This window comes from Triplophysa rosa, linkage group LG24, assembly GCF_024868665.1.
Source record: "Triplophysa rosa linkage group LG24, Trosa_1v2, whole genome shotgun sequence".
NCBI lineage: Eukaryota > Metazoa > Chordata > Actinopteri > Cypriniformes > Nemacheilidae > Triplophysa > Triplophysa rosa.
The window spans coordinates 7277730-7305668 of NC_079913.1; the positions used below are offsets into that span (position 1 = coordinate 7277730).

At 38.8% G+C, this 27939-nt stretch overlaps 2 protein-coding genes across 5 annotated transcripts in view; one reads left to right on the forward strand and one right to left on the reverse strand.

The window, feature by feature from the left end:
* Positions 1-15331, reverse strand: part of chchd3a (coiled-coil-helix-coiled-coil-helix domain containing 3a) — a 55116-nt gene extending 39785 nt beyond the window's left edge. For 2 of the 4 annotated variants that reach the window (XM_057324163.1, XM_057324164.1), the window contains exons 1-4: positions 15087-15331; positions 13905-14169; positions 13536-13613; positions 6603-6696 (exon numbers count right to left, since the gene is read on the reverse strand). In XM_057324163.1, the coding sequence (XP_057180146.1) occupies positions 6603-6696; positions 13536-13613; positions 13905-14169; positions 15087-15167 (518 nt within the window). In that variant the 5' untranslated portion in view covers positions 15168-15331. The remainder of the gene's footprint in view (positions 1-6602; positions 6697-13535; positions 13614-13904; positions 14170-15086) is intronic. The other 2 variants (XM_057324165.1, XM_057324166.1) reach the window with 1 other exon arrangement.
* Positions 15332-16732: 1401 nt separating this feature from the next.
* Positions 16733-27939, forward strand: part of exoc4 (exocyst complex component 4) — a 102907-nt gene continuing 91700 nt past the window's right edge. The window contains exons 1-5 of the mRNA XM_057324160.1: positions 16733-16839; positions 19543-19732; positions 21125-21319; positions 23343-23527; positions 25922-26022. Coding sequence (XP_057180143.1) covers positions 16760-16839; positions 19543-19732; positions 21125-21319; positions 23343-23527; positions 25922-26022 — 751 coding nt within the window. The 5' untranslated portion in view covers positions 16733-16759. The remainder of the gene's footprint in view (positions 16840-19542; positions 19733-21124; positions 21320-23342; positions 23528-25921; positions 26023-27939) is intronic.

Below are 27939 nucleotides of genomic sequence, written 5' to 3' on the forward strand. Positions count from 1 at the left end.
TACTGTTTATTCTTAGCTGTTGGTGAGGGTGAAGTGAATGTCATTTTAAACATCTGTCAAAAGTGTGATTCATATTTGTGGGTATAAAAATGTACGTTTTATGTTTGATATGCATTATTAACAAGTCCATAAAAAGCTCAAAAGAGAATTAAACAAGAAGTTAATTTTTATCTATACTCAATTACATAGACCGAATGAATTCAGCAATGGCACCCATTGACTTGCATTGGTTTTGTGTCCATACGATAGAAGTGAATGGGTGCCGCTGTTGTTCGGTTACCAACATTCTTCAAAATATCTTGTTTGTGTTCTGTCGAAGAAAGAAAGTCATACAGGTTTGAAATGACAAGGAGGTGAGTAAATGGGTGGAGTTCATTTTTGGGTGAACTATCCCTTTAAGTAAGATTTTGAAAACATTGGCTCACTTGAAGTTATTAAATAGATGTGCGGAGGTATCTTTTTATTGTTGTTGATGTTTTTGATATAATTCTGTAGTGCTACTTGGATTTTTGGGCTGGAATGTTGAAAGTTATGAGCGTCACCAGGTTCTCACAGTTGCCTAGCAACCACAGCACCATTAAGCAGAAGGCTTGATTTGTAAAGTAAACTCAGGCAAACTGTAATCTGTGATGCTCTGTTTTCAATCAAATAGCAGCCGTGTAAAAAAACAAACCAAAAAAATATAAACGTGAAAGCTGAAAAGGGCAATAAGAGAGCAGATAATCACACCAGTATCATATCAAACACAAACAGGAAATTTTCAAAGATGCATTTGAAAGTTCCACAAAAGTTAATAATTGCAAACAGACTGAAATATTGAGGAAAACAACCTTGAATTTGTCTTTACCAAACACAAGCGAGAACTGATCGCGAACATTTATTTGTTGCTAGATTTTACTTTAGATTTGACTGCATTTGGTAGTAGTAAAGATAGAAAGTAAAATACATGTTTGTGTCGTCTTCTCGTGGATCTGTGTGTGTGTGCACACCCCATTGAGCAATTTCTTCTCCAGAGATAAAAAGTGAGCGACTTCAGCCATGTCCAGTTTCAGTCTACTGAACTGGACACAAATCAGCACAACACATCCATCATTACTTCCCTCTTCGGTATTGTGTGTGTTTCTACAGACTAAAGTAGGCCAAAAGTGTGCGGACAAGATGGTGTCATCCGCAGGCCAACAAAACAGACTTGAATCCAATTAAGAGCATCACAGAAAATAAACAACAAAAATTGCAGCAAAAACCTGCACAATATACAACAGCAACCTTCCTAATATACAGTATGGTCAATGTAGGTAAAAAAGGAAACATCTGAAGAGGCAAAACCTTCATTAACAACACAAATTTAAGTCGACAGCCTTGACGGAAAAGGTTTGCGCACATGTTGATGCATTATTCTGATCATCTGCTGCATCATAAAGCCAATGAAGTTATCTTCTACAGCAAAAGATATGAACTGCACGAAAAGAAAAATATTTATTTTGAAGAAGAACGGCTATTGATGCAAACAGGAGAGAATAGTCTATTGACAAAGACAAAATGTTGCTTCTTTGCTTGTCACAATAGACAAGACGTGCCGCTCTTTGATCCGAAAGACTAATATGGGGGTGCGATGACCTTAAAAATCAAATAAAGGCAAATCAAAAAGTTTTTAAATAATTCAAGCTATAGTTGAGGAACCCATTTCACTTTCTCCATTGTTATAAATAAACTATGCTTTGATAATGTCAGATAGACAATACTGGAACCACTCTGCCATCATTTTGAGCCCTATTGCTCTTTGATGTTATATAGCATCTAGTCTGACTTGATGGTCACCATTTATACAGCCTTGTGTTGTTTCAAAAACAACAGCAAAAATGTTTTTAAAATACATGTGGTCATGTGGTACATGTCAAGTCTTGTGAAACCATTTTTGTTTTACCAAAGTAAAAATAAAATAAATATATGCACATATACATATAAATATACGAAGAGTTAATTTGCAAAAAAAACTCATCATTTTTTTATTGTGTCCAAGTAATATCAATCAAACAGCAGGTTATTTTGATCTCAAAAAAGCTAACTAACATAACAAAACAAAAACATGACAACACAATAAAAAACATGATTAGAATTTTTTTTTAAATAAACTCTTCGTAAACAGAGGTAATTTAATATTATAATATTATAATAATTTGTAGCAGAATTAGCGCAATGTAACATTCTCCTTTTGTATTCCATGAAAAACACAGCATTCAGGTTTGAGGTTAAGTAAATGATAGCAGAATCTTCATTCTGAATGAACTATGTCTTTAAAAATGGTCACAACCTCCATACACATTCGCTGTTTGCTTTGAGACTGTTCCCGTACTACAGGGACAAATAGTGTTTACCATCCTTCACATCCGTGTAGAGCAAACCTCTCTACGCCTACAGGACCTGGTCTCGCTTTCCCTCTGCTATCCCACCATCTGGCTCTCTCTCTTGCAATTTAGCTCAACACTTACAGCAGACAAAACGGGATGTGACACACCTGTATTACACTTATAGAATGTTTCCCCCTGCAACAGCATTTAAAGGAGCCATGCATTATTAACACAGAAAAATAATGTGCAAGAATGCCGGGATTGAATATTTCATGAGTCTGCCCGTGGCCCCTCGCTGGCTGTTGGCCGTGTGGCTGTTCCTTTATGGCTCTCGCTGGGGGGGAAGAGTTCCCCTAGGAAAAGACTAAAAGACTGATACTATAATTGTCAAATAATGAATAAACGTAAAGCTGTGCGCCTGTAGCTTTAATTACACAATTTGTCTTGGGCGCCAGCGCGGCTCTGGCATCAGCCTCTGATGGATTCAACAGAGGAACTAAAATTAGAATTTTGTTAGACTGTTATTTTCAAACGATATTTTCACCAATAAGCTGTAAATTAGAGGTTGGGAAAAATAAAGAGACAGGAAGTAAAGGGACAAACGGTGATTAAGTCAAACGGTGACATGGATAAAAAGAAAACAAACCCAGGCTCCCATGCAGCATGCCTCGGGGGAGGCAACATACGCTTGCATTTCAGCTGTGAAACGAAAGTGGGCAAGAGCTTCATGGTGGGCTGTGATAATAAGTGAACATAACGTCTGTTCGTTTCTGCATGCATATATTAATATGCATACAATAATATTAAAGGGATAGTATACCCCAAAACTCTGTCATCATTTAAAGAATGTTGTTATTCACTTGCATTGATTTTGTGTCCATACAATAGAAATGAATGGGTGCCAGTGCTGTACCAACTTTCTTCAAAATATCTTCTGCAGAAGAAAGTCATAAAGGTTTGAAATGACAAGAGGGTGAGTAAATGATGACAGAACTTTCATTTTGGGGTGAACTATCCCTTTAAGAGATAGGAAACCCTACTACATAGTTTTTTATAAAGTGTTTAAAAATGATAAAAAGTGTAAAGAATAATTAAATGACAGAACTTGGAGACAGTACATGTGAAAAGTGAAGGTCAGTAACGTTCCAACATCGGTTTCTAAAGCTCAACATGTCTCATAATAGACACATATTAGTGAGCAAAGTATTTTGTGTTTGCAGCTTCCACAAAAAAGAATAATTCAAAAAATGTTTGCATAATAAATAAAAGTGTTGAAAACACTGTATTCACTGCCAATTCGAGTAACTTGAGGATTAATTTACACATTTGGCAAATACTTTCACCCAATGTGAAAAGCTGTACGTGTGTTCACTGTTCACCACTTGCTGTGTGTGTGTTCACTACTCTCTGGATGGGTTAAATGCAGAGGTCACATTTCGGGTATGGGTCACCATATCTGACTAATAGGTCACTTTCACTTCACTTAAGTGTTAGACGCTAGGAAGATGCTACAAACTCCAACACATGCCAAATTCCAATACCTGTTCACTGAAAACAAAACCTTTGTTTTCTAATGTTTTAAATCCAAAAAGACAAAACAATAATAAAAACTAAAATCAAAATTCTGACAAATAAAAACACAAAGCAGTGAAGGTGAAATGCAATTTTTTTGAGGTCAGGGGTTGTAAGAATAGCTTCATGGCCTAAGGTGCACCCTCATTCTCTGTCTTTCTCCCTGAGGACTGTCTGTAATCCTGGCTGATTCTCTTTGCGCTCGAGATCTTTCTGCTGAGGCAGCATTAGACAGGTCAAACAACTCTAGTTCTGTGCTTTTGATCTGCAGAATGGTTCCACTCTACTGCCTGCAGCAAATCTGCCTTTAGAAAGGCCCGCAAACGCACTCGCACACACAGCCTCCCGCTTTCAGGATAAGCACGGGCGAAACGACTTTTGCAGATTATTGTACGCTTACGAGTGTCCACGTATCTTTTCCGATTATAAAAGCAGTCAAATTCTCAAACACAAGCCAATGGGCCCGCAAACTAATTTACCACAAAACACACTCACAATATTAGGAAAAGATATTTCAAAGCTGCAATCTGTCTGTTTGCCGCTCTATCTCCATCTCGGTTTAAAACATAAAGCTGCAGCTTACTTTAAATACAGTACTTATCTTTACGTAGCTTGAAGTCAAATTAAGTCAAACTGACATGTTCCGTGTTTATTTTTAACCAAATAAAGTAATGAATTGCAGGTTTAAACAGAAGTACAAGGTGAGGTAAATTAGCCAGAAGGTGGCGGTACTGAAGTATCTGTACTTTATGAAAGCAAAAACTTTACTTCATTTTCACTACATTGTAAAGCATAATTTCATACTTTTCACTCCACTACATTTGATAAATACATAATTTTTTTACATTTAATACCTATGTGCAGTAAAATAGTATTTTTACTTTTTTCTTTTTTTAAATGTACGTGAGTAAAAGTAACTAGATTTTTTAAATAACATGCAGTATTTATTAAATGTGGTGGAGTAAAAAGAATGATATTATGGTTTAGCTTTATAGTAAAGTGACATTTTTTTCCAAAGTAAAAACACGCTGATAAAGTCCCACTTAATTAAACATTCATATAAATGAACAGAAAGAATCGCGAAGAAATAAAGTGGAAAGAAATGTAAATTAGAAAAAGAAGTAAAGGAACGTGTACTTCACATATAGGGACACCTTATATATATCTTAGATGAACGGCAGGAAGCCAGCAGCACTAAAGGTCGCTGCTAAATTAAGTTGGCACGGTCTGACAAATCTACCAGCGGAACTCTTCCAGGAATTCAGTCCCTTTAAATGGCACCCGTGTAGCCAAACTTCGATTTGCTTTGATGATGTAGAGATACATCCAATCTGTGATTTGTTTAATAAAATCATCTGGAAAAATATTAACTAAAGGAGCTTTATGTAAAACCATGAAATATGTTCATGTATGTTTGAAACAAAACAGAAGTATAACTCTGGTATGTTTCAAAAGGCCATCTCTCAAATAACCTGACTGTAAATGGACCAAAAACCAAAGGAAAATCCTAGAAAAGCATATGAAACTGAATACACATCGCAGCAAACTAGATGTTTACCATATTCTAACTGATAGAATGTGTACGTTTGTCTAAAACAAAGCTGAAGGCGAGGTTGGAGAACGCCAATATAATGTCTTCAAAAATCAAAGCCACAGGCTAATTCCCGTCAATTCGATCCTGCAGTCTCGAAAGGGCACTTTTAAAACACAACACATCCCAGGGAAGGAGAAGAAAAAAGGAATGAAAGAAATGGGAGTTGGAGAAAGCTAAATGGAAGACAACATTAAGGACAATATTGATTCTGTCCTTCCAAGCATGACATCATGGTCAATAAAGCCCCTACTTTCCCTTAATGGCGTTGCCGAGGCGATGGGATGGAGCACTCTGCCTCGGTTGCTTCAACAACAATGCTGTAAAACAACAAAACCTGCCCTTAAATTTACTTTTATAGCTGACAGAAAATAAACTCCCTGTCAATAGCAATTTCGGCAGGTCAGACTGTTGGCCTTGTTGGGAATAACTGTATGAGTGGAACTGGAGCAGAGACTCCATGCTAGTGCATTCATCACCAGCTACAGGAGAATCAAACAGATTGAGTAGTTAAGGAGCCGAACGCAGAGAACTCACGAGTAAAGTGTGATGGTTTGACAACGAGGAAAATATAAAGAGTTCTGGGAATGTTCAGTCCTAAACCTGTGAATGGATTGGAAGTGATTCCCATCCGTGAATTTCTTGGAACTCCGTATTGATGCTTGTGATTCTTTAGTGGATCCGTTTTCCCAAGTCTGAATTCAAATCTGAATTCTTTAGGAGTGAATTACAATTTTGTCCTCATTTTCAAACCTGTATGACTTTCTTTCTTCTGCAGAACACAAAAGAAGATATGTTGAAGAATGTTGGTCACCAAACATTTTAGCCCCCATTGACTTCCATAGTATGAACAAAACCACTGTGACATTTCTCAAAATATCTTCTTTTCACAAAAGAGTCATATACAGGTTTTAAATGACATGAAAGTAAATAAAAAATATCAGAATTTTTATTTTTAGGTGAACTATCCCTTTAACTATGCTAAAATCACCGTAATGCACACAGACACATAGGTTTTTACTTTTTACTTTATTACACATCACATGCATCACATTCCTAACAGTTGTGTATGAGTGTATGCGCATATTCACCGCTGGTTCAGCTCCTCTCGTGCTTTTTTCCTCTCCTGCTCCAAACCTCTCTCCAGTTCCTCCGTGATCTTTCTTCTGAGCTCTGACTCATCCACTAAACAGAAGACAATACACACAAGCACATTAGATGCCGAGCTTACGCAAGAAAGCCAGATGGTTATTTCAACGTGTTTGACTTCGATGTTATGAGCCACATGTCACAAAAGGCAATGCACTGTGGGTAATAAAGCTGAACGTTTGCCGTGAAACTGCGTACTTTCGGCTTGTTAGAGGAAAGCGGCACTAGTTTTGTAAAAGTTTGCGAGTACAGTGATGTGGGCTTTCCGAGCCCTCAGGACAGCTCTGCCTTATGAGGTGGAGCGGGACAGTGATGTAGAGAACGAGGGCCCTATACGCTTATGCACCAACGATGACTCTAGATTTTTTTTGTGTGTCATAACAGTCACTTTCAAACACACACTTGTACTTTCAAACTTACACTCAATTGTGTCCGTGTGTGTCCTGTTCCTTATCTGGATGGCTAATTGCCCGTGAAAGCAAAGTGGATATACAGAGGACAGACTCTGCCAGCAGAAAAAAAAACACCGCACTGCAGAGACCCAGAGATATGCTACCGCATAGAACGTCTGAGAGTTTAGGGGGACTTGATAACTCTTTTTTATATTTTTCCACATTTTAGAATTACAGTAAAATCATTCAAATGATGGAAGACCACAAACATAACTATGGGAATAATAAAAAAAACGGCAAAATAAATCGAAGCTCACTCCACCCCTCCCTTTCGAAGCACTACGGTGGCTGACACAGGACTAAGATGTCGTCACGTTTTCACTTCTTTGCCGAAGGAGATAAAAGATTTACAAATCACACTCTGTAGAGCAGTTTGTCCGTTTAGAGCTACTGTAGAAACAACATGGCGAATTAAACCCGCAGTGTTTGTAGATAGAAATAGCTAATTCTAAGATTATAAAAGCATAACACTTCATTATGTAAGGTCTTTATACACCTCTGAAGACAAAGTTATACAAATTATATTGCATTTATGTCAATTGGACCTCTAAGCATATACCTTCAGATCATACACAGTAAAAAACGTTGGGTTACTTTTTTAACCCAACCGCTGGGTTGAGCTGAGTGGGTCATTTTATTGAGTTCTTTTTTCAGCGTTGGGTAGTTTTTGTGTAACCCAGTTCGCTGGGTTATAAGTTGGGTCATTTTCACTGACAGTTGACGCACACCTGACACAGGAGTTTTAAATCATCTCAGGAAGGAGCAGCTTTCAATGACGACAAATTGTTGGATTTATCAGGAGAAACAAGGTTTGTATCAATATTTTTACCTATAATCTAGGGTTGTGCACGAAAATGCAAAATTGGATCATTTGCATTGCATTTTGTTATTAAAAGTAATACAAGCTTCGTCAGCTTTTGGTTGCTATACCGATCTATAGCTGGGTTACTTGTTGGGTTATTTTTAACCCAACATTATTTAGTGTGTAAGGACCAACTGCTGAACGTATTTATGAAAACCTGTATGATAAATCAATAAAACCCAGAAAAGAAGACACTTTAATCTAAAACATTGACAACCACTACTATTTGTTTGTGTACAGTGAACTATCAGAAAAATGAAGACACGGGAGCTGTCAGTAGCAATTTTTATAAACAGTCGCTGCTTGGAGAAGTCAGTTTAGTGCCATATGGTTAGGTTGTATAACTGTTCATTTTAGAAACATTTTGAGGCTGTATAGCAGAGAAAGAAAACCTGTTGGGAGCTAAACGCTAAAACTATCACTTACATCAACCTCCTTCAAAACTAATGAGACGTTCTCCTGTTGCAGTGATGATGCCAAAAGGGAAACCAAAATTAATTGTGGACGATGGCATGGCATTTATCAAACAGCATGCAGATGTAACGGATACATGCAGACAGGTGCTGGCTAAACATCAAACCCAAAATAGCATCAAAATAAAGATATGGGAAGGTAAGGGAGATCCCACATGGGAAGCATATTGCATCTCCACCTTTAAAACAGGACAACCTTAGTTTTATAAATTGTTATTTTTGCATCTGTTTGTCCTCCTCTTGCTCTCTTTGACACAACGTCTTCACAAAACACAAAGGAAAAATATATACGATTTCATTTATTTAAGGTTGACGGAAATACTAATTGCTATACTATATGACAGTCTTGTCATGAAAAATCCATATTTAATTTTTTATCAAAAATTGATGAAGCAGGAGGAAGGAATCAAGACAAATAAAAATGGCCAAATATCATCAAATGAATCTGTCTTACAGTCTATTCCTGTTGATAAGTCAACCAAGTTCACTCTCAGAACTACTGTAAACTACAGTCCTTCTGATATCCACTTGTTTTTACTTTTCCGCAAGGTAATAACTTTTTTTCCAGTGTCTCACATTCGTTCACACTCTTGGTTCCCATGATGCATTAATTTAAACTAGGCTTTAATATTTAAAAAGGACAGAGACAGGAAGTCCTGTGGATTCCGGAGATAACCAGTTCTTATGTTCAAACACAACCTGAGAATCTTCTTGGGGGTTTAGCAGGAGGTCACGACATTAACCGTGTGGGTGCCCGTGTCCAGTGTTGGGCAAGTTACTCTGAAAAAGTAATTAACTACTAGTTACTAATTACATATTCAACAGTGTAATTAGATTACTGTACAAATTACTCTCTCCAAAAAAGTATTTAATTACTTATTACTAATTACTTTCTATATCCTACATCAACCTTGATTAGTTAAGTGATTCAAGGATAGACATGAAACGGCTCTTTTAATGCATTCAAATAAATAATATAAAACTACATAAAGTAGTATTATTAACTGACCAAAGCATTACAAATGTGAGAATTATACATTAAAGCACAGATTTTGAAGTTAGACTTTGAATTTTGATGTCAATTCCACTATTGCACACACAAATATTACACAAAGTATTTAGTTTAATTACATCAGAAGTAACTGTAATTAAATTACAGAAAAAATTAGAGTAATCCCTTACTTTACTTTTTCAAAGGAAAAGTCATTTAATTACAGTAACTAATTACTTAGTAACTAGTTACACCCAACACTGCCCGTGTCACACCCAAGTCAGAAAAGTAATGCTTAAAGATGAAAAACTCATCACAAGTAGATTTCAGCCTCTTTTACCTCCTTCGCTCATTCTCCGCAGGAATTTAAAAAAGTGGCTCCTGGGCAGTAGCGAGAATGATAACAGACAGAGACAAATTGCACATCTCATAAGCCGTTTCATTAATCTCCAGACCTGGCAAGAGGAGAGAGGCGGGGCTGATCTAAACCATTACACCTTCCTCACGAACCGACTTTCTACACATGCAGGGCTCTAGACATGCAGGGATCTAACATTTGAGAGAGGTGGCACTGGTGCTACCAAGTTATTCAGTTGGTGGCACCAGCCCTTAATTTGGTAGCACCAGAGTCATGGGGTGAGATAAAAAAAAAGAATCACTAAAACTTAATTCAAATGTGTTTAATACATTAATAAATCAATTAGAAATTAATACAAATCATTGTTTATGATTGAATTATTTTTATTGTATATGTAAACTCTCTTTCAACACTTTTCAACACCATATTTAAAGCACATCTTTCTTAAAACTACTTTCTTACTTTATTTGATGTGAACAACTCATATAAGAGAACACAATTCCTTTAATATCAGTGAGTGTTTTTTGGCCTGTCCTTTGTTGTTTGATGAACATTATAAACAGAGATCTTTATTATGCTGCTGCCCCTTTAAGAGCTTGCGCACTATACTGTAATGCGCGTTTTGTTTCCCAACTGTTTGTTCAAGAAACAGACTACCTTTACAAGGATTCTTGTTAATGTGGGAATTTTTATGTAATGTTGTGTTTATATGCCCATTTTAGAGTACGAAAGCGTGAAAGAGAAGTCAATTTAGTATTTTGTGCTCTGACTCCATGGGCGTGCGCATATCTCAAACAACCCGCGAGACCTGAAGGCTTTTAGTGATTTGTCTTCATGATAATCACATTGATACACACGTTTGGCTTTTATCAATAGCGACTCACAAATAAAAAGTATTTAACGTGATGTATAGCGTAAAGTTTAAAAACATGTTTGCTGCTTTAGCTTCACATGCATACAACACACGCAACACATTTCGTTATCTTTGCTGTTTTGTACCTTAGCTCGGGAAATTCTTGTATTCTGCAGGTTGGCAAAACATATTTATTTCAGTTGCAAGACTGAGCTCTTCACTTGTTTGCTCTGTCGGTCCTTCCGCTTCATCATAGCATTAAATGCGCGCACCTCTTACACCCGCGCATTACGTCTTTGGGAGCGCGGCACTGATAGATAAGTGAATGGTTGAAGGAGGGGAGATGAAAATCAGTGAATGAATGCACCGCTTGCGCAATATAACATTTCTGCGCATCAAATTAATAATCCACAAAAATTATATATAAGATCATTTTGGCAGTCGCACCATTAAGAAAAACTGGTCGCACTAGCAGGAAAAATAGTTGCAAATGCAACCATTTAGTCGCAGTCTAGAGCCCTGAAATGAAAAGACACTTCCGAGAAAATCAAACAGGGCCCTTTTCTTTCTTAGCCTCAAAATCCAAGAAATCCATTTTTCTGCTTTTCATAAAACGACAAGCAAACCTACAAAGAGATCTTTTTATTATGGGTGTGCCAAATGCAAAGAGAGCATTTAGCTTTTGACAGACCCATAATGAACTTGGAGGCCATCTTCAAGGAGATATTTAATATGTAATGGAAAGAGACGTATGTTTACGTGTGTCAGAGACAAAGAAGACGTGTGTGCAGGTAATTCGAGTTATAATGGAAAACCGTGTGTGGGCTCTGGGTATGAATATTCATGGTACGTTGAGAACATGTGGGTGGATCAACCTTGACCACCGTCTAATCATCTCACACGGAGCTCTGCCGTGATTTAGCGATGGATTCTGTCATCCACAGCATCTCTTTAAGACTTAATACCTCCACTCGTGGGCACACATAATCAATGCCCCTCATTAAGGTCGTGACCTTTGACCTTAGGAGATTACACAGAAACTCTTGAGGCAAGGTGAGCTGTGACGAAGAGACAACGTTTTAGAAGCGAGTCTATTGCATTAACATTAGTTGTGGCTTGCAGTTTACGCGCGCTAATTTTTAATGTTTAAGCAACCACTTTTGCATCCTAACATTCTTACACCCTATTTCTTTTGCACAATATTTAGATATCAAACTGTATGGTCATTTAGCCCGCTGTTTTCAGTTTAGACAGACAAATTTTATTTTAGTCTAGGACTAATCTTAAGCCATGTATGGGAAACCACCCCAATAAGTATACGAGTCTGTAGAAGGACATATAAAATGCCAATTTTAACACCAATCCGAGTTCACACTGATATTATTTATAAAACCCTTTTCAGACGGTTTCTACGCCCCTGTTGACAGACGGTCAAATTACTTTGTATGCGGCATGAAATAATTGTTGCAAAACAATGTCAGTTTACTTTATATGTACATCACAAACTCACACCATTTCGGTTGTCATTACCAAGAAAAAATGAGCAAGCAGAGAGATGAACAAGGGGGAGAGAAAAGCAGGAGACAGAAAGAATGAGGCGTAGGGAGTTAAAGATAGACAAAGACAGAGAGAGAGTGCCGTGCCTCCATGATAGAGCTCATTAAACAGATCTGTGTCTCATTAACAGGAGGTCGTCTTGTTATGCGCGACGCAGGCGGGCATCTCTTTTCCCTCTTTCTGAGCACAGCCAGTTCAATGTGTCAGCCGCTTCCCACAGACTCTGCAGCTAACACCACTATTAAAGTCCGAGAGGGCACACATACATTTTCACACATATTTCACTTGACGGCTTTTCAGAGACACTGTTTCAATACACATTAGATGTGCCTAATCACGCGGAGGTGGACGAGAGCTCAGAGCTCGAAAAGTGAAAAAGTCACGCCATTTTAACCGTCACCGATGGGAGACGGGCGCGTTTTGGTGTTAGACAAAATGACAGACCGTGGGTTGAATTTAGAAATGAAATATGTGGCTAAATAAAGTTGTCACTGTGCTGTAATGATACGCCCAAAAATGAGATGCAGTGTTTCCTACATCAAAGAGCCGTTTGTTTGTTTGTTTTTTAGCTTAGAAACATTGAAGCATTGTTTTGCTTTCTTTTGCTTAGTTTAGAAACACACTGAAACTGTTTTACTATGTGTTATTGTTGGTCATCATGAGATGGTCTCAGCTGGAAAGGATATTTATATTATATTACCGGACAGGGTCTTACTTTTAATGAAAGCAAAACGGTTGAAAATTTCATCGACTCGACACGCATCTAGGAGCGGACGCTGCTTGTGGTACCTCGGAGGGCAAAGTGGCTTAAGTGGAGTTCCTAATTACAGCATTGATTCATTAACTCTATTACAAGTTAGAATTAATTGTTTCATTAGCATTCAGGCACAAGCTATGAATCATAATAAAAAAGTTACCAGGCTCACTCGCCGCTCGCATCAAGAGCGCTGAACTTTTGGGGGGGGAAATGAAATATTAGACATCTGTTAATCTAATTTTTAAAAATCTATACTGTAGTATTCCAAATAAATCTTCATCAAAGTAGGAAACAGAACCACAAACTGTGAATTTATGATTAAGAATAGTTTCAGTTTCAAAAGATTTGCCAGGAATGACTTGACATACAAAATCGGCCCTTTTCGCACGGGTGTGCAAATACATTTAGAGTGTTTACAAGATGCAATTTGCCCGAGGACTGCTAATAACAATCATGAATGACAGGCTGTGAAGTGTACTATACAATTTAAAGACCTAAATGTGTAATTCGTATTTTCACAGTTGGACAAAATTAATATGTGTGCCAGCGTTACGTTACACAATCCGACTCACCAGCTGGGGACGCCACAGGTTCTTCTGCAGTTGGAGGAGGGTGGGGGATAGTTTGAGAAGTGAAGGCCACAAGGTCGGCTGGAGGGGAGGGTGCAGTTATTACCACAGGTGGAGGAGAGACAGGCTCGGATGCAGAGGGTGGGGCCACAGTTTTAGGAACAGAAGAGTTTGGAACAGACTCAACAAGGGGAGGAGGTGTTAGTGGCTCCACGGGTGCAGAAGGTGTGGAAAACTCAAAAGCAGGAGGGGCAGATTTAGCAAGGGGAGGAGAAGGGCTGGGCTTGGCAGAGAAAGGTGGGGTAATTGTGCGTGCAGGTGGAGAGGTTGTAAAAAGGTCAACGGTAGCAGCAGGCGGAGCAATGGACTCACCTGCAGGGGTCGATACAACACCCGCTGATTCAGCTGAGGGGGTACGTGGTGCAGGGGAGGACACAGTCTTGGTCAAAGGTGGAGGTGGGGGGACTTTTGCTGACTCTGGCACAGGAGACGAAAGGGGGTCAAATGGAGGGTATACTGGCACCAGGGCTGGCAAAGGATCAACCAAGGGGGGTGAGGCAGGTGGGGTTCTGGAGGTTGACTGGGTCTTTGAGTGTTCAGTGGGTTCCTTCATGCGGTTTATGACCTTCTCTGAGAGCTAAAGAACAAGAGGAAAAGGAAAAAGTGTGAGTCCTGTGACAACCTGTTTAGCAGGCCAAATGCTAAACAATGTCAACTTGTTAAGACTTTTTTGTCTAATTAACTACACTACCGTTCAGGAGTTTAAGGTCACTTGACCACTTTTTTCCTGTTCTTAAAAACCTTTTGATCTCCAGGCCGAATGTTTATGAAGTAGTGAAAATTATGTTATTTCAACATTTTATTTAACTTAATAAAACAGCCCATTGTAGCCCAGAATAATTAAGACATCTGTTAATAATGTTTAATGAGTATCTTAGAGTGACGCCTCATGATACAAACTCTTAGCACTAATTTTGTTTATTTTGGATTTCTGCAGTCATAACAAAATTCCCAGTTTACTAATACCCTAGCCCGTGGAAAGAAAATAAACATGTTGATAAACAATTAACAAGTAAGTCTAAACTCTTGAAAGGTAGTTTACATAACAAATAAATCAAATTCTTGAGTACTGAAAGGATGGGGGTGCTTAAAGAGGACGTGACTGACAGTTCAAAGTCATTAAAAACTCGTGCATATAAACACTGAGGACCAAGAAACACTGAGGACCTACAAAACAGATACTCAACGTGACTGCAAAGTGCAAACAAACTACAAATAAATACATTATTAGTCGTTGTTGGCTATAAGCGATGTAACCCGGGCACTGTCTGACATATATAACAGTTACAGGGGGACACAGTACACCCATGGTGCTTGAAGTGCAACAGGACAGGGACAGGAAGGGGTATACTGCTTCTACAGTTAAAAAATTGAACACGTTTGTTCTCCACAGCCCAGCTATCGAAATTACAGCAAATGTGAATTAAAGTCAAGCAACAGTACACATGAACTGCATTTGACAGGTGAAGGTTTCCATATGCATGTGTCACTCACCCTTATGCCCTTCACTATGGTTATGTTCTCATTCTCATCCGACTCAAAAGACACGCGACGCGTGCTGCTGTTAGCTCCCATTGCTGATTAAACAACTCCGTTGGAGTTTAACCAGCACCTCATGTAATTCTTGTCAGTACTTTCTAACACTAAATAGTCCTAAAATTGACAGGTGGGGGGGTTATAGTGCCCGTCCACTGGTGCCACACGTTCCCGTTTGGAAACACAGTGTGCTTCCGGGTTCAGCCCCGCCCACCTATGAGTAGAAAAGAAAAACAATTCTCATTGGATGAGCGGAAAGCGTTACGCCTTAAACGGGTCTCTATTGGACAAAAAAAAGAAACAGTGGGATTTGTTATATTTCGTATACATAACAACTTTTGTTTTTATATACATTAATAATACAATGCCGTTCATATTTATTTTGACATGTTCTTTTATTTATTATTCTCTTTATTTCTTAAATGCCTTTATTTATTTTACTTTTAGTCACATAATTTATCTTCTATTTTGTCTACATATGCATTATATACACTTTGTCAAGTTTCTAAAAGGTAACAAATGCCACATTTTACTCTACTATATAAAAGAGTTAAAAAGAAAGTTAAAAAGAAAAAGTTCTCTTCGTGTCAAAGGACTGCTGTGGGTATTTCGCGATGTAGGTCTTCTGTCCTTCAGTGGGTGGCTGTCGTCGTCTATGATGCCCCAGATGTCAACGTGACAACATTTTATCCTGCACTAGGTGATGATAAATAACCTCAGACCTGTGTCATCAGCAAAGGACAGTAGATTGTTCAGAAATGATCGGCCTCGGAGGACGCCGATAAGAACTTATGGTACCGACTGGAGTCGGAGGCGCTAAAAGAAAAATAACCTCGACGTCTCAGTGATTGTTTTCTCTTTTGAAGGGGCACAAAATTACCCACTATGTTATCTCTGCTGTCCACGGACACATCAGTCAAAGAGTAGACTGCCAGATCGACCCTTTCCCACACAATCAATGCCCTTTCCTCCCTGGTTTGTTACAGCAGAGATCGTCAAGAGATACAAGGGGAGCAGAGCCAAAGCAATATATCCTAGAAACGGAACATAATTAACAATCTTCTCTCTCTCTCTCTCTCTCTCTCTCTCTCTCTCTCTCTCTCTCTCTCTCTCTCTCTCTCTCTCTCTCTCTCTCACTGTGTTCTCAGTTCAGTTTCATTTTTTTGTTATTAATTTGAAAAAGAAAGAAAGAATGAGCGAATTAATAAATTAATGAATTAAAAAGGTGCAATACTGATACATAGTGCTATGTAAAATAATGCAAATAATATAAAGAAACAAACTAAAATATAAGTATAGCACAATAAAATAAGAAAGTAATATAATATCTGTCTACTTGCGTCATTGAATCATCCCCTAACTGCAGTACATTATTATGTTAACAGATTTTTATAAAAAATATTATTATTTTAAACATAGTATGCTTTCGTCTATTTTATGGTATATTATAACATTTCCAAATTTTTCGTTGAAAATCCGAACGCTCTCCTTGTAAAAAAGGGTCATTTTGACCAATAGGACTACATTTCCCAAAGCGCACAGCGATCAGCTGTTAATGGTGAAGAAGTTTTCTCATTGGCTGACAATCACGAGGCCATGCGACGTTGTTTGGGTGTGCTTGTAGCGGAAAAATGGCGGCAGATACAGGCAGATACAGGAGCGCTGTCACCAAAAGCAAAGACCCCTCCGGTTTACTTATTTCTGTCATAAGGTGAGCAAGATGTTTATATGATATCCGTGCTCTCCATCTTGCGGTCAGTGTCCTGAGTTCTGTCTGCATAAGGAAAAGCACCGTGAGGGACAGCCAGTTAGCATGTTTGCTAACCTACATCCTGTTATTCTTTAGGTTTTAGGCCTATGTCACAAATTATATGACGTTAATGTACCTTTACACTTTATTGTTTGATGTGTAAGATTTTCTAAATGGTCTTATACTTAATTGAGAGTTTGGAATTATGCTAAGGCACTTGTTTTAAACGAACCGTGTATGTTGACAAAACTGGCTGTCAAAATAGAGGCGGTGTTTCAAAGTTAGGGATTTGCATACCTAGAAACTAGGGGTGAAACGGTTCAAATTACTCACGGTTCGGTCTGTGTCACGGTTTTAGAGTCACGGTTTCGGTTCGGTTCGATTTGTGCTATGTTCAGGGAAAAGGGACTACAGACAAATAAAAATAAGAACAAATAATCAAGCTACAAGTAACAGCACCAATAAAACAACAGAGCAAAGCAGAAAATTAAATAAAATACTGTATATATACCTTTTAAGGTAGAAATGGATTAAAGTAATCAAATAAAACATAACATTGCATATGTACAAATTAAATAAAGATGAATCATAATTGAAGTTACAGAAGCTATTGAGTCACAAGCAATGAGTGATTTCCTTGACTTTTAACAGACAGCAGGAATATGCTGCTGTCGCTTTAAGAGGAATGAAACACATCCAGAACACTGATACTGTGTGAATTTGTCCGTTTAAGCGCTTCAAAGACAACTCAATATTTGCGCCATGTCTGAGACTTTCCTTATGCGCGCTTCGGATCTTCTCACAGCGCGCAAGAGAGTTTTCTTCTGCATCATCTTGCACTTAAATGTTTAAATTGGCAAGGCTTGAATGAGTGTAGTTTAAACAGCAACAGGTGCTGTTCAGGTCTCACCTGCACTCGCGCGCTCACAACACCGGGTGATGAAAGCATAAATGACTGGTCATATTACAGCATACGTCAATTGAAATTTGTCTACGTTATTTGATTTGTTTTAGGTATTAAATGTGTATCCATCGACAAACATACATTAGCTGAACTTTGTCAGTCTGTTTTATGCATTATCATTTTTAACGAACCACATTATAAATGCGTCGTCAGATTTAAGATGAACCGCGGTCCAAGCGCGTTGGACCGTGTGCTGAACCGTTGGTGGAGAACCGTGCGGTTCAATTATTTACCGAGAACCGTTACACTCCTACTAGAAACCATAGTTGGTCTTCAGTGTTCATGAGCTGATATAGCCAGTTTTGTCTATGAATTTGCTTTATTAGGTTTGTGAATAGTCTTGATGCATTGACGTGCAGTCTTGTCTAAAATGCTGTCTAGGTAGGCAGGTTGCTAGGTTTTGAGACAAATATCCTATTTTCCCAGTATGTCATGTCTTTATTTCTGTCTGTAGGTGACTATATAGGTGGTGAGACAGTTAGAGACTGATCCCAATAATGTGCAGTGATAAAGCACTGTTTTGCATTCCTTTTTAAGATATTCTCAAAATTGTCTTCAGTCATTCCTAATATCTCTTGATGGCTGGTTACATTTTTTTAATCCAGATTACACGTCATACATTAAACATTGACACAGTTACATACATAGATTTCCTATTTCTTCCACTGTCAGAGATCCCTCACTTGCTTCATAGCTCTTTACCTCTTTTTTACCCATCATTCATGTCCATTAGGATGTCCTCAGGCCAATTCAGCGAGGTCACGAAAGAGCGTGTCTACTGGTGGAATCCGTATCTGCATGATCTGTGCTTCTCCACTGAGTACTGGCATTTCTAGTCTCTCTTTTCTTTCTAGCTCTCTCTCTCTCCTCTTTTTCAAGCTCTAGGGAGTGCGATGACTGTAATGAGCTCTTTTGGGAGATAGTGTGCGGCTTCCTTTACTGTGTGATTTAAAGCCACGCCGCAGTGGAAATGAGTCAGGACTGACTTTGAGAGCTGAGTGGTGCTGTCTGGCAGTCTGCCGTCTGGGACGCTCTATGAATTGGCACGGGCCCAGACGGCTCTCAGAGTGGGTGGGCGTCTGATGATGGATTGTGAAACTGTCGCAATGGCCAAAATCCTATCACATCAGGCAGAATAATGGTGATGGGATGAGCCTATAGGTTCAGCCATGTCTGTTGCATTCATGCTGTTCTGTGTAGAAGATGAGAAGAAGTGTAATTCAGGCGAATACAATTTTCCGGTGTCAGAAGACCTATTCAAAAATAACATTAGTACCTCCTCCATTATATCTTCAGCAGTTAAAGCCACTACAGCATAAAACAATAAAACATTGCATTGCCTGGCAACAAGCCCTTGAAGGTTCACCAAAAAACGAAAATTCCTTTCTATGTGCTTATTTTATTACGAACCTGTTACCTTTCAATAGCGTCCAGTCTTGGTTGATCTACAGTATTAATTAAAAATAAGTGAAAACTGGGGCTACGAAGAATGACAAAAAGCACCATAAAACAATCATAATAGTGGTCCAGATGATACTTTAGTGATGATTTTGTCCCTATTCACTTTCATAATATGGAAAATAAAGACAAGGAAATTCTTAAAAAATGAACTTTTAACAAGTCATTTATTCTGTTTAGACAGATACTGCCAAACTAAACAACACCACCTTTAACTAATTGTAAAAATGTGTGATGTTCAGGACCCTGTCCAGCAGTGATGACGTGCAGGACCGAGAGACTGAGAAGGGCCGTCTGGAGGAGGCATACGAGAAGTGTGACCATGACCTGGACGAGCTGATTGTCCAACACTACACAGAACTCACCACGGCCATTCGCACCTACCAAAGCATCACAGAGAGAATCACCAGCTCTCGCAACAAGATCAAACAGGTGTGTAGCATCTGCCCGCTTTGTACTTTTTATTAACATCATTGTATGCTTTAGACTAACATCTCTATCCTTTATAAATCTATACAAATATAGTTAATGCTTCTCTGTAAAGCTTTGTACAGTAATAACGCATCATAAATTTAAATGGTGCACCCATATGCCATTTCATACCTTTTTGGAGCACAAACTATGAAATTGACAAAATGTTGCAGTCAGCTTTTTCCCATGCAATTGCACTGAATGGGGACTGCAGCTTTCAAGCCTAAAAAAAAAGATGTAAAGCACCGTAAGATTGATTGAGTCTTTTCGGACAGATCACTCGGTTCTTTTCAAAGATGCGTCTTAAAAATTAATTCACAATTCTACTTTTCATTGCATGTGAAAATTAGGGACATAAAGAAATACTTCACGTTGTCGGACTGTTGTTTTATAGATACAGCGTTTGTTTGTTTTTGTTCAGGAGCTGGCAGAGATGAAATTCAACTTCTGCTGTAATCTGAACATTCATTCTCACACAAACTGCTTTCAATCTGTTATGAGAACGGTTCTTATTATTCATCCAGGGAATGACTAATGAGACGAAATCAGAGGGTTTTGCTGTAAACAACACCTTGCGGTAACGATTCAATTTGAAAAGGAACATGAAAACTGAATCAACTGTTGTTTAATCAATTTGTTAGTTGTTTTTACTTAACCATAGCTCTTGTTCATGTAGTCTGATGGGTCATCCCTTAGGTATCAGATGAGCGCTGTCTTCCCACATACAAACGCATTCATTCAGTCTTACCTAAGAGAAAATCGAGGAGAGCAGCTCGATGATAGGTGCTTAGGGACCCCCAATCACCATCTTCACCCCCTCATTATTATTTAAGGACACAGGTGAATGAGTTTGTTTATTACGCTCTTGAAAGACGCGTTCGAGTCAAGGAGCCATGCAGCATTTGCATGTAAGCTGTAAACTCTGCACAACCAGTGAAACAAAACACTGTTCATTAATTCTGCTGTTTTTTTAACCCAGCATTGGGAATTGTTCACGTTTTGTAAGCTTCTCTGAGTACATTAAAATGCACTAATGACTGCTCCCCCCCCCCAAAAAAGCTCCAAAACACGGTGAGGCGTCATAAAAGGAACATTAGGAATCGCTAGTAATTATACAAGTCTTCGATGTTTGAAATAATGACCTTGAAAATTAGCCACTAACTGCACGGCATGCTCGGGCTTTTATCTACGGTGAAATGTTTGTTTAGCTTCTTCTCCCCTGCTGCCAACACACATGAAAATAATTATGCTGAGAACTAAGAGCTGTGAAAGGAAACTACCAAGCCGATGCCTGTTTTAATGAGTGTGAACTCTCAACTTTTCCTGACACCATGTGTGTGTTATTGGTTTTAGGTTAAGGAGAACTTGTTGTCCTGTAAGATGCTCCTTCATTGTAAGCGAGATGAACTGAGGAAGCTCTGGATCGAGGGTGTTGAGCACAAACACGTTCTCAGCCTTCTGGATGAGATTGAGAACATCAAACAAGTTCCTCAGAAACTGGAAGCATCCATGGCCAGCAAACACTACCTGTATGCTACAGATATGCTGGTGAGTTTATGTTCATACTGTGAATGAAAATGTGTGAATGTGTTTTTCATCTAAAACTGTGAAAAATCGTAAATGGAAGGTTTGGAGTATTTAGTGGCCAAAAATCCAAAACAAACCAGAAATGTTTAATATTTAATTCTTCAAAATAGCTGATTTACTTTATAACAGCTTTGCATGCTCTTGGCATTCTTCCAACCGACTTCACGAGGTGCCACCTGGGACATTTTTCCAACAGTCTTGAAAGAGTTCCCATGTTTGCTGGGTGCTTGTTGGCTGCTTTTCCTTTACTATCCAGTGCAACTCGTTTTCAAAAAAAGTTTTGTAAGTTTTAGCGAACTGTTTAAATAATTCAATCCAATTTATTTCTTCTATCTTTAGACTATTGGCTTAACTGCTACCTCTTTCCTTTCCCAGTTCCTTTTTGCCTTTTTTATTTGTGTTCCTTCCTCTCATCTCCATTCTCCGTTGCATCCCTCCCAAATCTGTTTCTACAAAAACCACGTAAACACAGACATGCACACACTCCGAGCGCCTGCTGGGATACGCTGTACCTTCATTTGCATGAACACATACTTGACTTCATGACCCCTCCTCCTTCTGTCAAAGACGATGCACCAGGAGTGCTGCGATGGCCCTCCAGAGCGCTATTAACAGGCCATTAGCTTCCCTCTAATCAAATACAGTCATTCAGAGCCATTTTGATTTAATAAATATAAACAAGCAATCGCCACTCAGCAGTGGCCGGTGGAAGAACGTTAGAGAGAAATGGAAATATGAGGAAAAGGCAGGGAGAGATCATAAGATGGATGGAGGAATGAAGGTAAAGGTTGCATAGAAGATCAAGGCTCTGGGACATGTGAGCTCGGTCAGGTGAATGAAATGAGCAAATTGAACTTATCATCCACACGACTGCTTCAGATTCGGTTTGCAAATGCAACAGCACGGTGAGTAGTCGCTCATACGCTGCGGGTCCAGGACGGCATTAAAGCAAAGCCTGAGGGAACTGGACTCGTTTTTCATTTTAAGTTGCACTTTGTTCTTAGTTTGTCTTTTCTTTTCCGTTTGCGTTGGATGTATGAAATAAATGGAAAATGTATATTTATAGCCTAATGTTTTGAGTGAGAAAGTAATTTATAAATGCCAATTTAATTCACAGCTTGGATTTATTTTCACTATTACAAACACATCTTAAACCAGCCTAAGGAGGCATGCAGGTCTAGTTCAATCAGGGATCTGTGTGTGGAAAATAGAGCAATTGTTACATATATGTGTTTGTGTTATTCATACTTCATGTGTGCCGATAAACTCTGAATCACGCCTCATTCAACAAGCAGCCCCATACTTCCTTATGCTCACTGCAGGAGTCGCCCATGCACACAGCATAGTGAATATTCAGCATCACTGCAGTCCAACACACTGCATTTTCCTTCCTGTAATACCTTGATTGGAGGAGAATTGTTATTGTGCTATATATGTTGTGATGTGATAATGTAGCTAATCTACAGTAATTTGCATATAAAGTTTTGCTAGCATGTAGAGCATTGGAAACCAGTGACCATTGGTGTTAAGCCAGCATAAAGTGACACCCGTATTCTAGATTTAAAATGTCACTCTTTGAAATAATAAAATATCAAACCAAGTGTTATTTATTAAACAAATGACAAGACTACATCTGTGGTTGCTATGCTAAGACACCTGACCGTGAGTCTGATGGAAACTGGCATCCACTTAAAATGCCCTTGAGACCAGTATGTTAAAAATGATAGTAGAATGGTTCAGACAATTGAACATTATTTACTCACCCTCATGTCATTTCAAACCTGCATGACTTTTATAAATCTGTGGAACACAAAAGAAGATATTTTGAGAAATGTCTGGTTTGGTTACCAACATTCTTCAAAGTATCTTTTTTTGTGTTCTGCAGAAGAAAAAAAGTCATACAGGTTTGAAATGACGTGACGCTGAATAATAAGTCATAATGTTCAAGCAGGTGACATTTTCAGGAGTACTTTTGTATTCGCAGGTGTCTGCTGTGGATTCTCTGGAAGGACCACTGCTACAGGTGGAGGGTCTCAGCGACCTGCGGCTGGAGCTCCACAGCAAGAAGCTCAACATCCATGTGGTGCTAATCGACGAGCTTCATCGACACCTCTACATCAAGTCCACCAGTCGCGTGGGTCACCGCGCCAAAGACAAGGAGAAGGGCCGGTAAGTTTATGTAGTTTTTTATTTGGAAATACGTTCACTTTTATGTAGAGGCTGCTCCAAAGTTACAAGTTGGGAAATAGTTGTTAACACAATTGAATTAAGACTTTTCAGCGAAACATAATTTAATTATTAAGCTCTGTTCACACTTTCAGTGATTTTGATGCTTTTTTAGCAAACATTGGCAGTGGCTTTTTTCTGGCATACAGCAAGAACTAAGCTTAAGTGGAGTGATACATTAATAATAAATGAAACGGGTCATTTTCCAATTTGTCTGTGATGGCAGACCTAAATATGTAGTGCAAACGCAGTTGGATTAAAGGGATAATTCATCCAAAAATGAAAATTCTGTCATCATTTTCTCACCCTCTTGTCATTTCAAACCTGTATGACTTTCTTTCTTTTGCAGAACAAAATATATTTAGAAGAATTGGTAACTGAACAACGGCACTACCACTTCTATAGGATATAGACACAGAAAAAAAACCCAATGCAAGTGAATGTGTACCGCCGTTGTTCGGTGACCAACATTCTTTAAAATATCTTCTTTTGTGTTCTGCAGAAAATAGAAAGTCATACAGGTTTGAAATGACAAGAGGGTGAGTAAATGATGACAGAATATTCATTTTCGGGTGAAATATCCCTTTTAAAAAATGTCTATGGTACAATTTAAAATCTATTACATGCAATTACATTAAATTGTGATTTAATGTTCAAAAATGTATTGCATAACTAAATTGTACAAGCAGCATTTTTTTCCTCAAAATACAACACAAGAGGGAAAAAATTGTTGTGTCAATTGAATGATCCTAGGACCACAAACCAAGTACCAAAAGTGCATGAAGAAACTTGTTTGAATGTTGATGAAGCCTTTGATTCAGATTACGCCAGTAAACTCAAAGCAATTACCTTTGGGGGGCGGCAGTCGTTTCTCAGCTTTAGATGAATTTACTTTAGCAGGTTGCTGGTGACAGGGCAAACCGCTCGTCTAATTACGGTGTGTGTACTTTTTAAAGAGAAAGACGTGTTCTCTTTAACCAAACATCCCATGAGTCTTTGGTGTCTGATGGTTAATATGGGTGTGGAGTATGCCAGACCGAATAACTGATCGGACTAATTAGGAATTCAACCTTCAGTATGAGCCAAAGCTGGCACAAATCTCAGCTATAGTTTGACATTCTGTAGAAACTTTAATTAGGCTGACACAAGGTAAATGTTGGGTGCTTCTCTATTTAAATAGTCTATTTCAGCTTGCCTGTTGCATCTTACCATAGTTTTGCTAACCGAGTTTGTTAACAGGGTGACTAGCTCATATCATGAAGGGAAATCGCTATATTAATTTATTATCGAAGGCTTCATTCACCAAGGTCTCAAATCATTAGCTTGTTTGTAAACAAAGCCTCGCTGGCCCTGTTGCAACTTTCCCACAAGAGTCACGCAATTAGCTGATTTGCCACTGTTGTCTTCCTGTCCCTGCGCACAGGCCGCAGTGGCAGTGATGTGGCGTACGACACAGAGAAAGTCATTTGCACCCTCGCGGATGAGCAGGAGAGGAATGATAATAGGTTTTTGCTTTTCTTGATGGCGACACGTCCGCCCACACGCGCCATCGCCAGGGGATCGCTGACCCCCTCCGCGAGCGTGCTGCTCAAAACGCCGCGGCTGCCTCTGCAATGCTAATTCTCGTGATGAGACTAGGCACAGTGGTGTAGCGCATTAAGCTAATGTAGGTTGGTGACCCCGTGGGGATGAAGTGTGGAGTTGCTTGTAATAGGGTTTTTGGTCTCAGAATTGCGTGCGGGTTTTTCTTACCTCAGCTGCTTTGTTTACGGCCGTGTAATTATAGGACGGTGCTTTTTGTGAGGAGGAATTATTTATTAGTTAAGGTCATGACAGGAGCGCAATTTTCTGTCTTTTGAGCGACATTGAGGATTTTGGTTTGCTTTCTCTCGTGTCTTGCATGTTCAGACCATTTCAATCTGTCTGTCTGTCTGTCTGCTTAAACAGGTAAAACTGTCTCAAATTCTCACTCAGGGTCAAAGGTTATTCCAGACTGCCTGCCGTTTTCTCCACATTACGCGAAACGCTCACAATTATTGCTCTCGCAATTTTCTGTCTTCAGAGCGACATCCTAAAGTGCTGGGATTTTTATTCATTTACCATCTTTTGGGTTTGCTTTATCGCTTGTCATGTTCTGACCTCTTCAATAGCAATAGTTTTGGGGATAATTCTCCCTTATTGTCATAAAACATTCACAGAAGCTTTTGTAGTTATCTGGGAATCATGATAATTTTGAATCTTTAAACATTGTCTGCTGATGAGGTGGCTTCTGTCACTATGACAGCGGTTACCATAGCGATGATGGTAGTGACAGTACCTGCATTATTCTTTTTTCAGGTCTGCTTTAAAGGACACGTCTATTTTGGATGTCAGCGGTTTGTCCACGCCACGCAAGCTCACAGAACCATCACAGTTCAGCACTCCAGGAACATCCAGCGGTAAGATCCATCAAAATACAGAACCAATAACTAACTAAGAATAGAATAGAATAGAACTAAGAATATGCAATTATTATAATATTATTTGGATTAAGGGAGAAAGGACTAGGTATATAGTTCTCAGTTGGTGGGTTGCAACCCCAAAATGGGTCTCGGGTCTGTTTTTAAAGAGTTGCAAAGAGGTAAAAAATGTAATTGTAATTGTCTAAAATTAGGAACGCAAAATAAATAGTATTTTTCTCTTATCAATGGTTTAAAAAGTTAAAAACCATTGACATATTTGTTTTGTGCATCAGTTTTAATTTAACATCATGTTGTGAATATGCTGTTTAAGGTAATATCTGAATCATTTTCGACTTGAGTATTTTGGTTTAGTAAGATTTAGTCCTGTGCTGGGTCACTATAGTGTCTGTGTAGAATCTAGTTCCTGAAGTGAATCCATTTGAGAACCACTGCAATAGAAAAAAGGAAAACGAACAAAATGTGAATAGGAGCAACAACCAAAAGGCAGACAAAGTGACCGATATCCAGTGAGAGGATATCCAGAAAAAGAGGAATAGAGTGCTACTTTAGCAGAGAGGGAGAGTGAATTAGAACTCAATTTAGTTCTCAACTTTAATTTAAATGTTGGGTTTCTCTCCTCTGTACCGACACGAACAGTGGCTGGGCTCCATATGAAGCAAGTGGTGATTTTGTGATAGACCTGCAGCTGTATATTGTCTGCTAGAGTTCAGAAGTGCTAAGAAATCATTAGGACACATCTGACCGGTGTCACTATTTCTATTAACATGGCAGTGGAGGCTGCCACAGAAAAGGAATATCTCAGAACTGTAGCTGTGTGTGTTTTTTTGAAAGCACCGTTCTCATTATTTTACGCATATGGACACAATTACTGATATCATCATATTCCAATATTCACTCACTTTTAACATTACACAGTGGCTCAGGAGTTCACTTACACATCTCATATTAAAAGTCTCGTCTGTATACACACACACTGACACCCACTCCCAGGTTTCATGATCTCTGTACATCATGTTTCAATAAGCATATTAAAAGGTGTAGATGAGATTCTCTCTCCTGTTATTAATCATGCAGAACTGTCAGCGCAGCGGGGGTGCAGGCCTTGTTATCCATGATCTCCTGTGTGGGGCCGACTCCACTGTGAGCTCTCTGAGACTGTTATCAGACCCGCCAACCCACCCACAGCTGTCTGTTTCTATCGCGCTGTCTCAGATGCACACCCTTAAACACTGATGCAATTATCATATGTACAGTGGTCCAGTTAAAGTGGTTCAGAATGACTGTCTGTTTGTTCAGCCATCAATCTGTCCATCCACACACTCTATTCATCTATGGATCCCATTTAAATGATTACCTGCCCTTTTATTGTTCCTATTTGCTAAAACAGGTAATGTTGTCTCTAATTCACACCCAAGTTATTCCTGGACCTGCTGCAGTTTTCTCCACATTACAAAATTATTGCTGTCGCAGTGCTTTATGTGCAGTTGGATGACGCCATCAGACTGCATTTTCCCTGCTGCGGAAGACACTTCCCTTTTGTCGCCTATTTTGTCTAATAGCCTTTTTGCACATCATTTGTCGGTGGTAATTGTAGTAATTATTTAGCAAGCTACAGTTGGTGGAAAAAAAAGGAAAACCTGAGCCCATTAACTTGGCATAAACATTAAGACCATTTTAAACAGTCATTGGGCTTTGAGGGTATTAGGAGACGGGGGTAAAAATTACCACTTCACTGTACTAGCGTTTTATAGAGCAGGTAAATGTGAAGAGGTTTGTTTAAACAAAACAGTGTGCTGATGAAAACTGAGGTAGTGAGAGAATAAAGAGAGGAAATGCATGGATGAACACACTGGTTTTAATTATTTTGAGGGAAAGCTTCATTTACAAATAAAA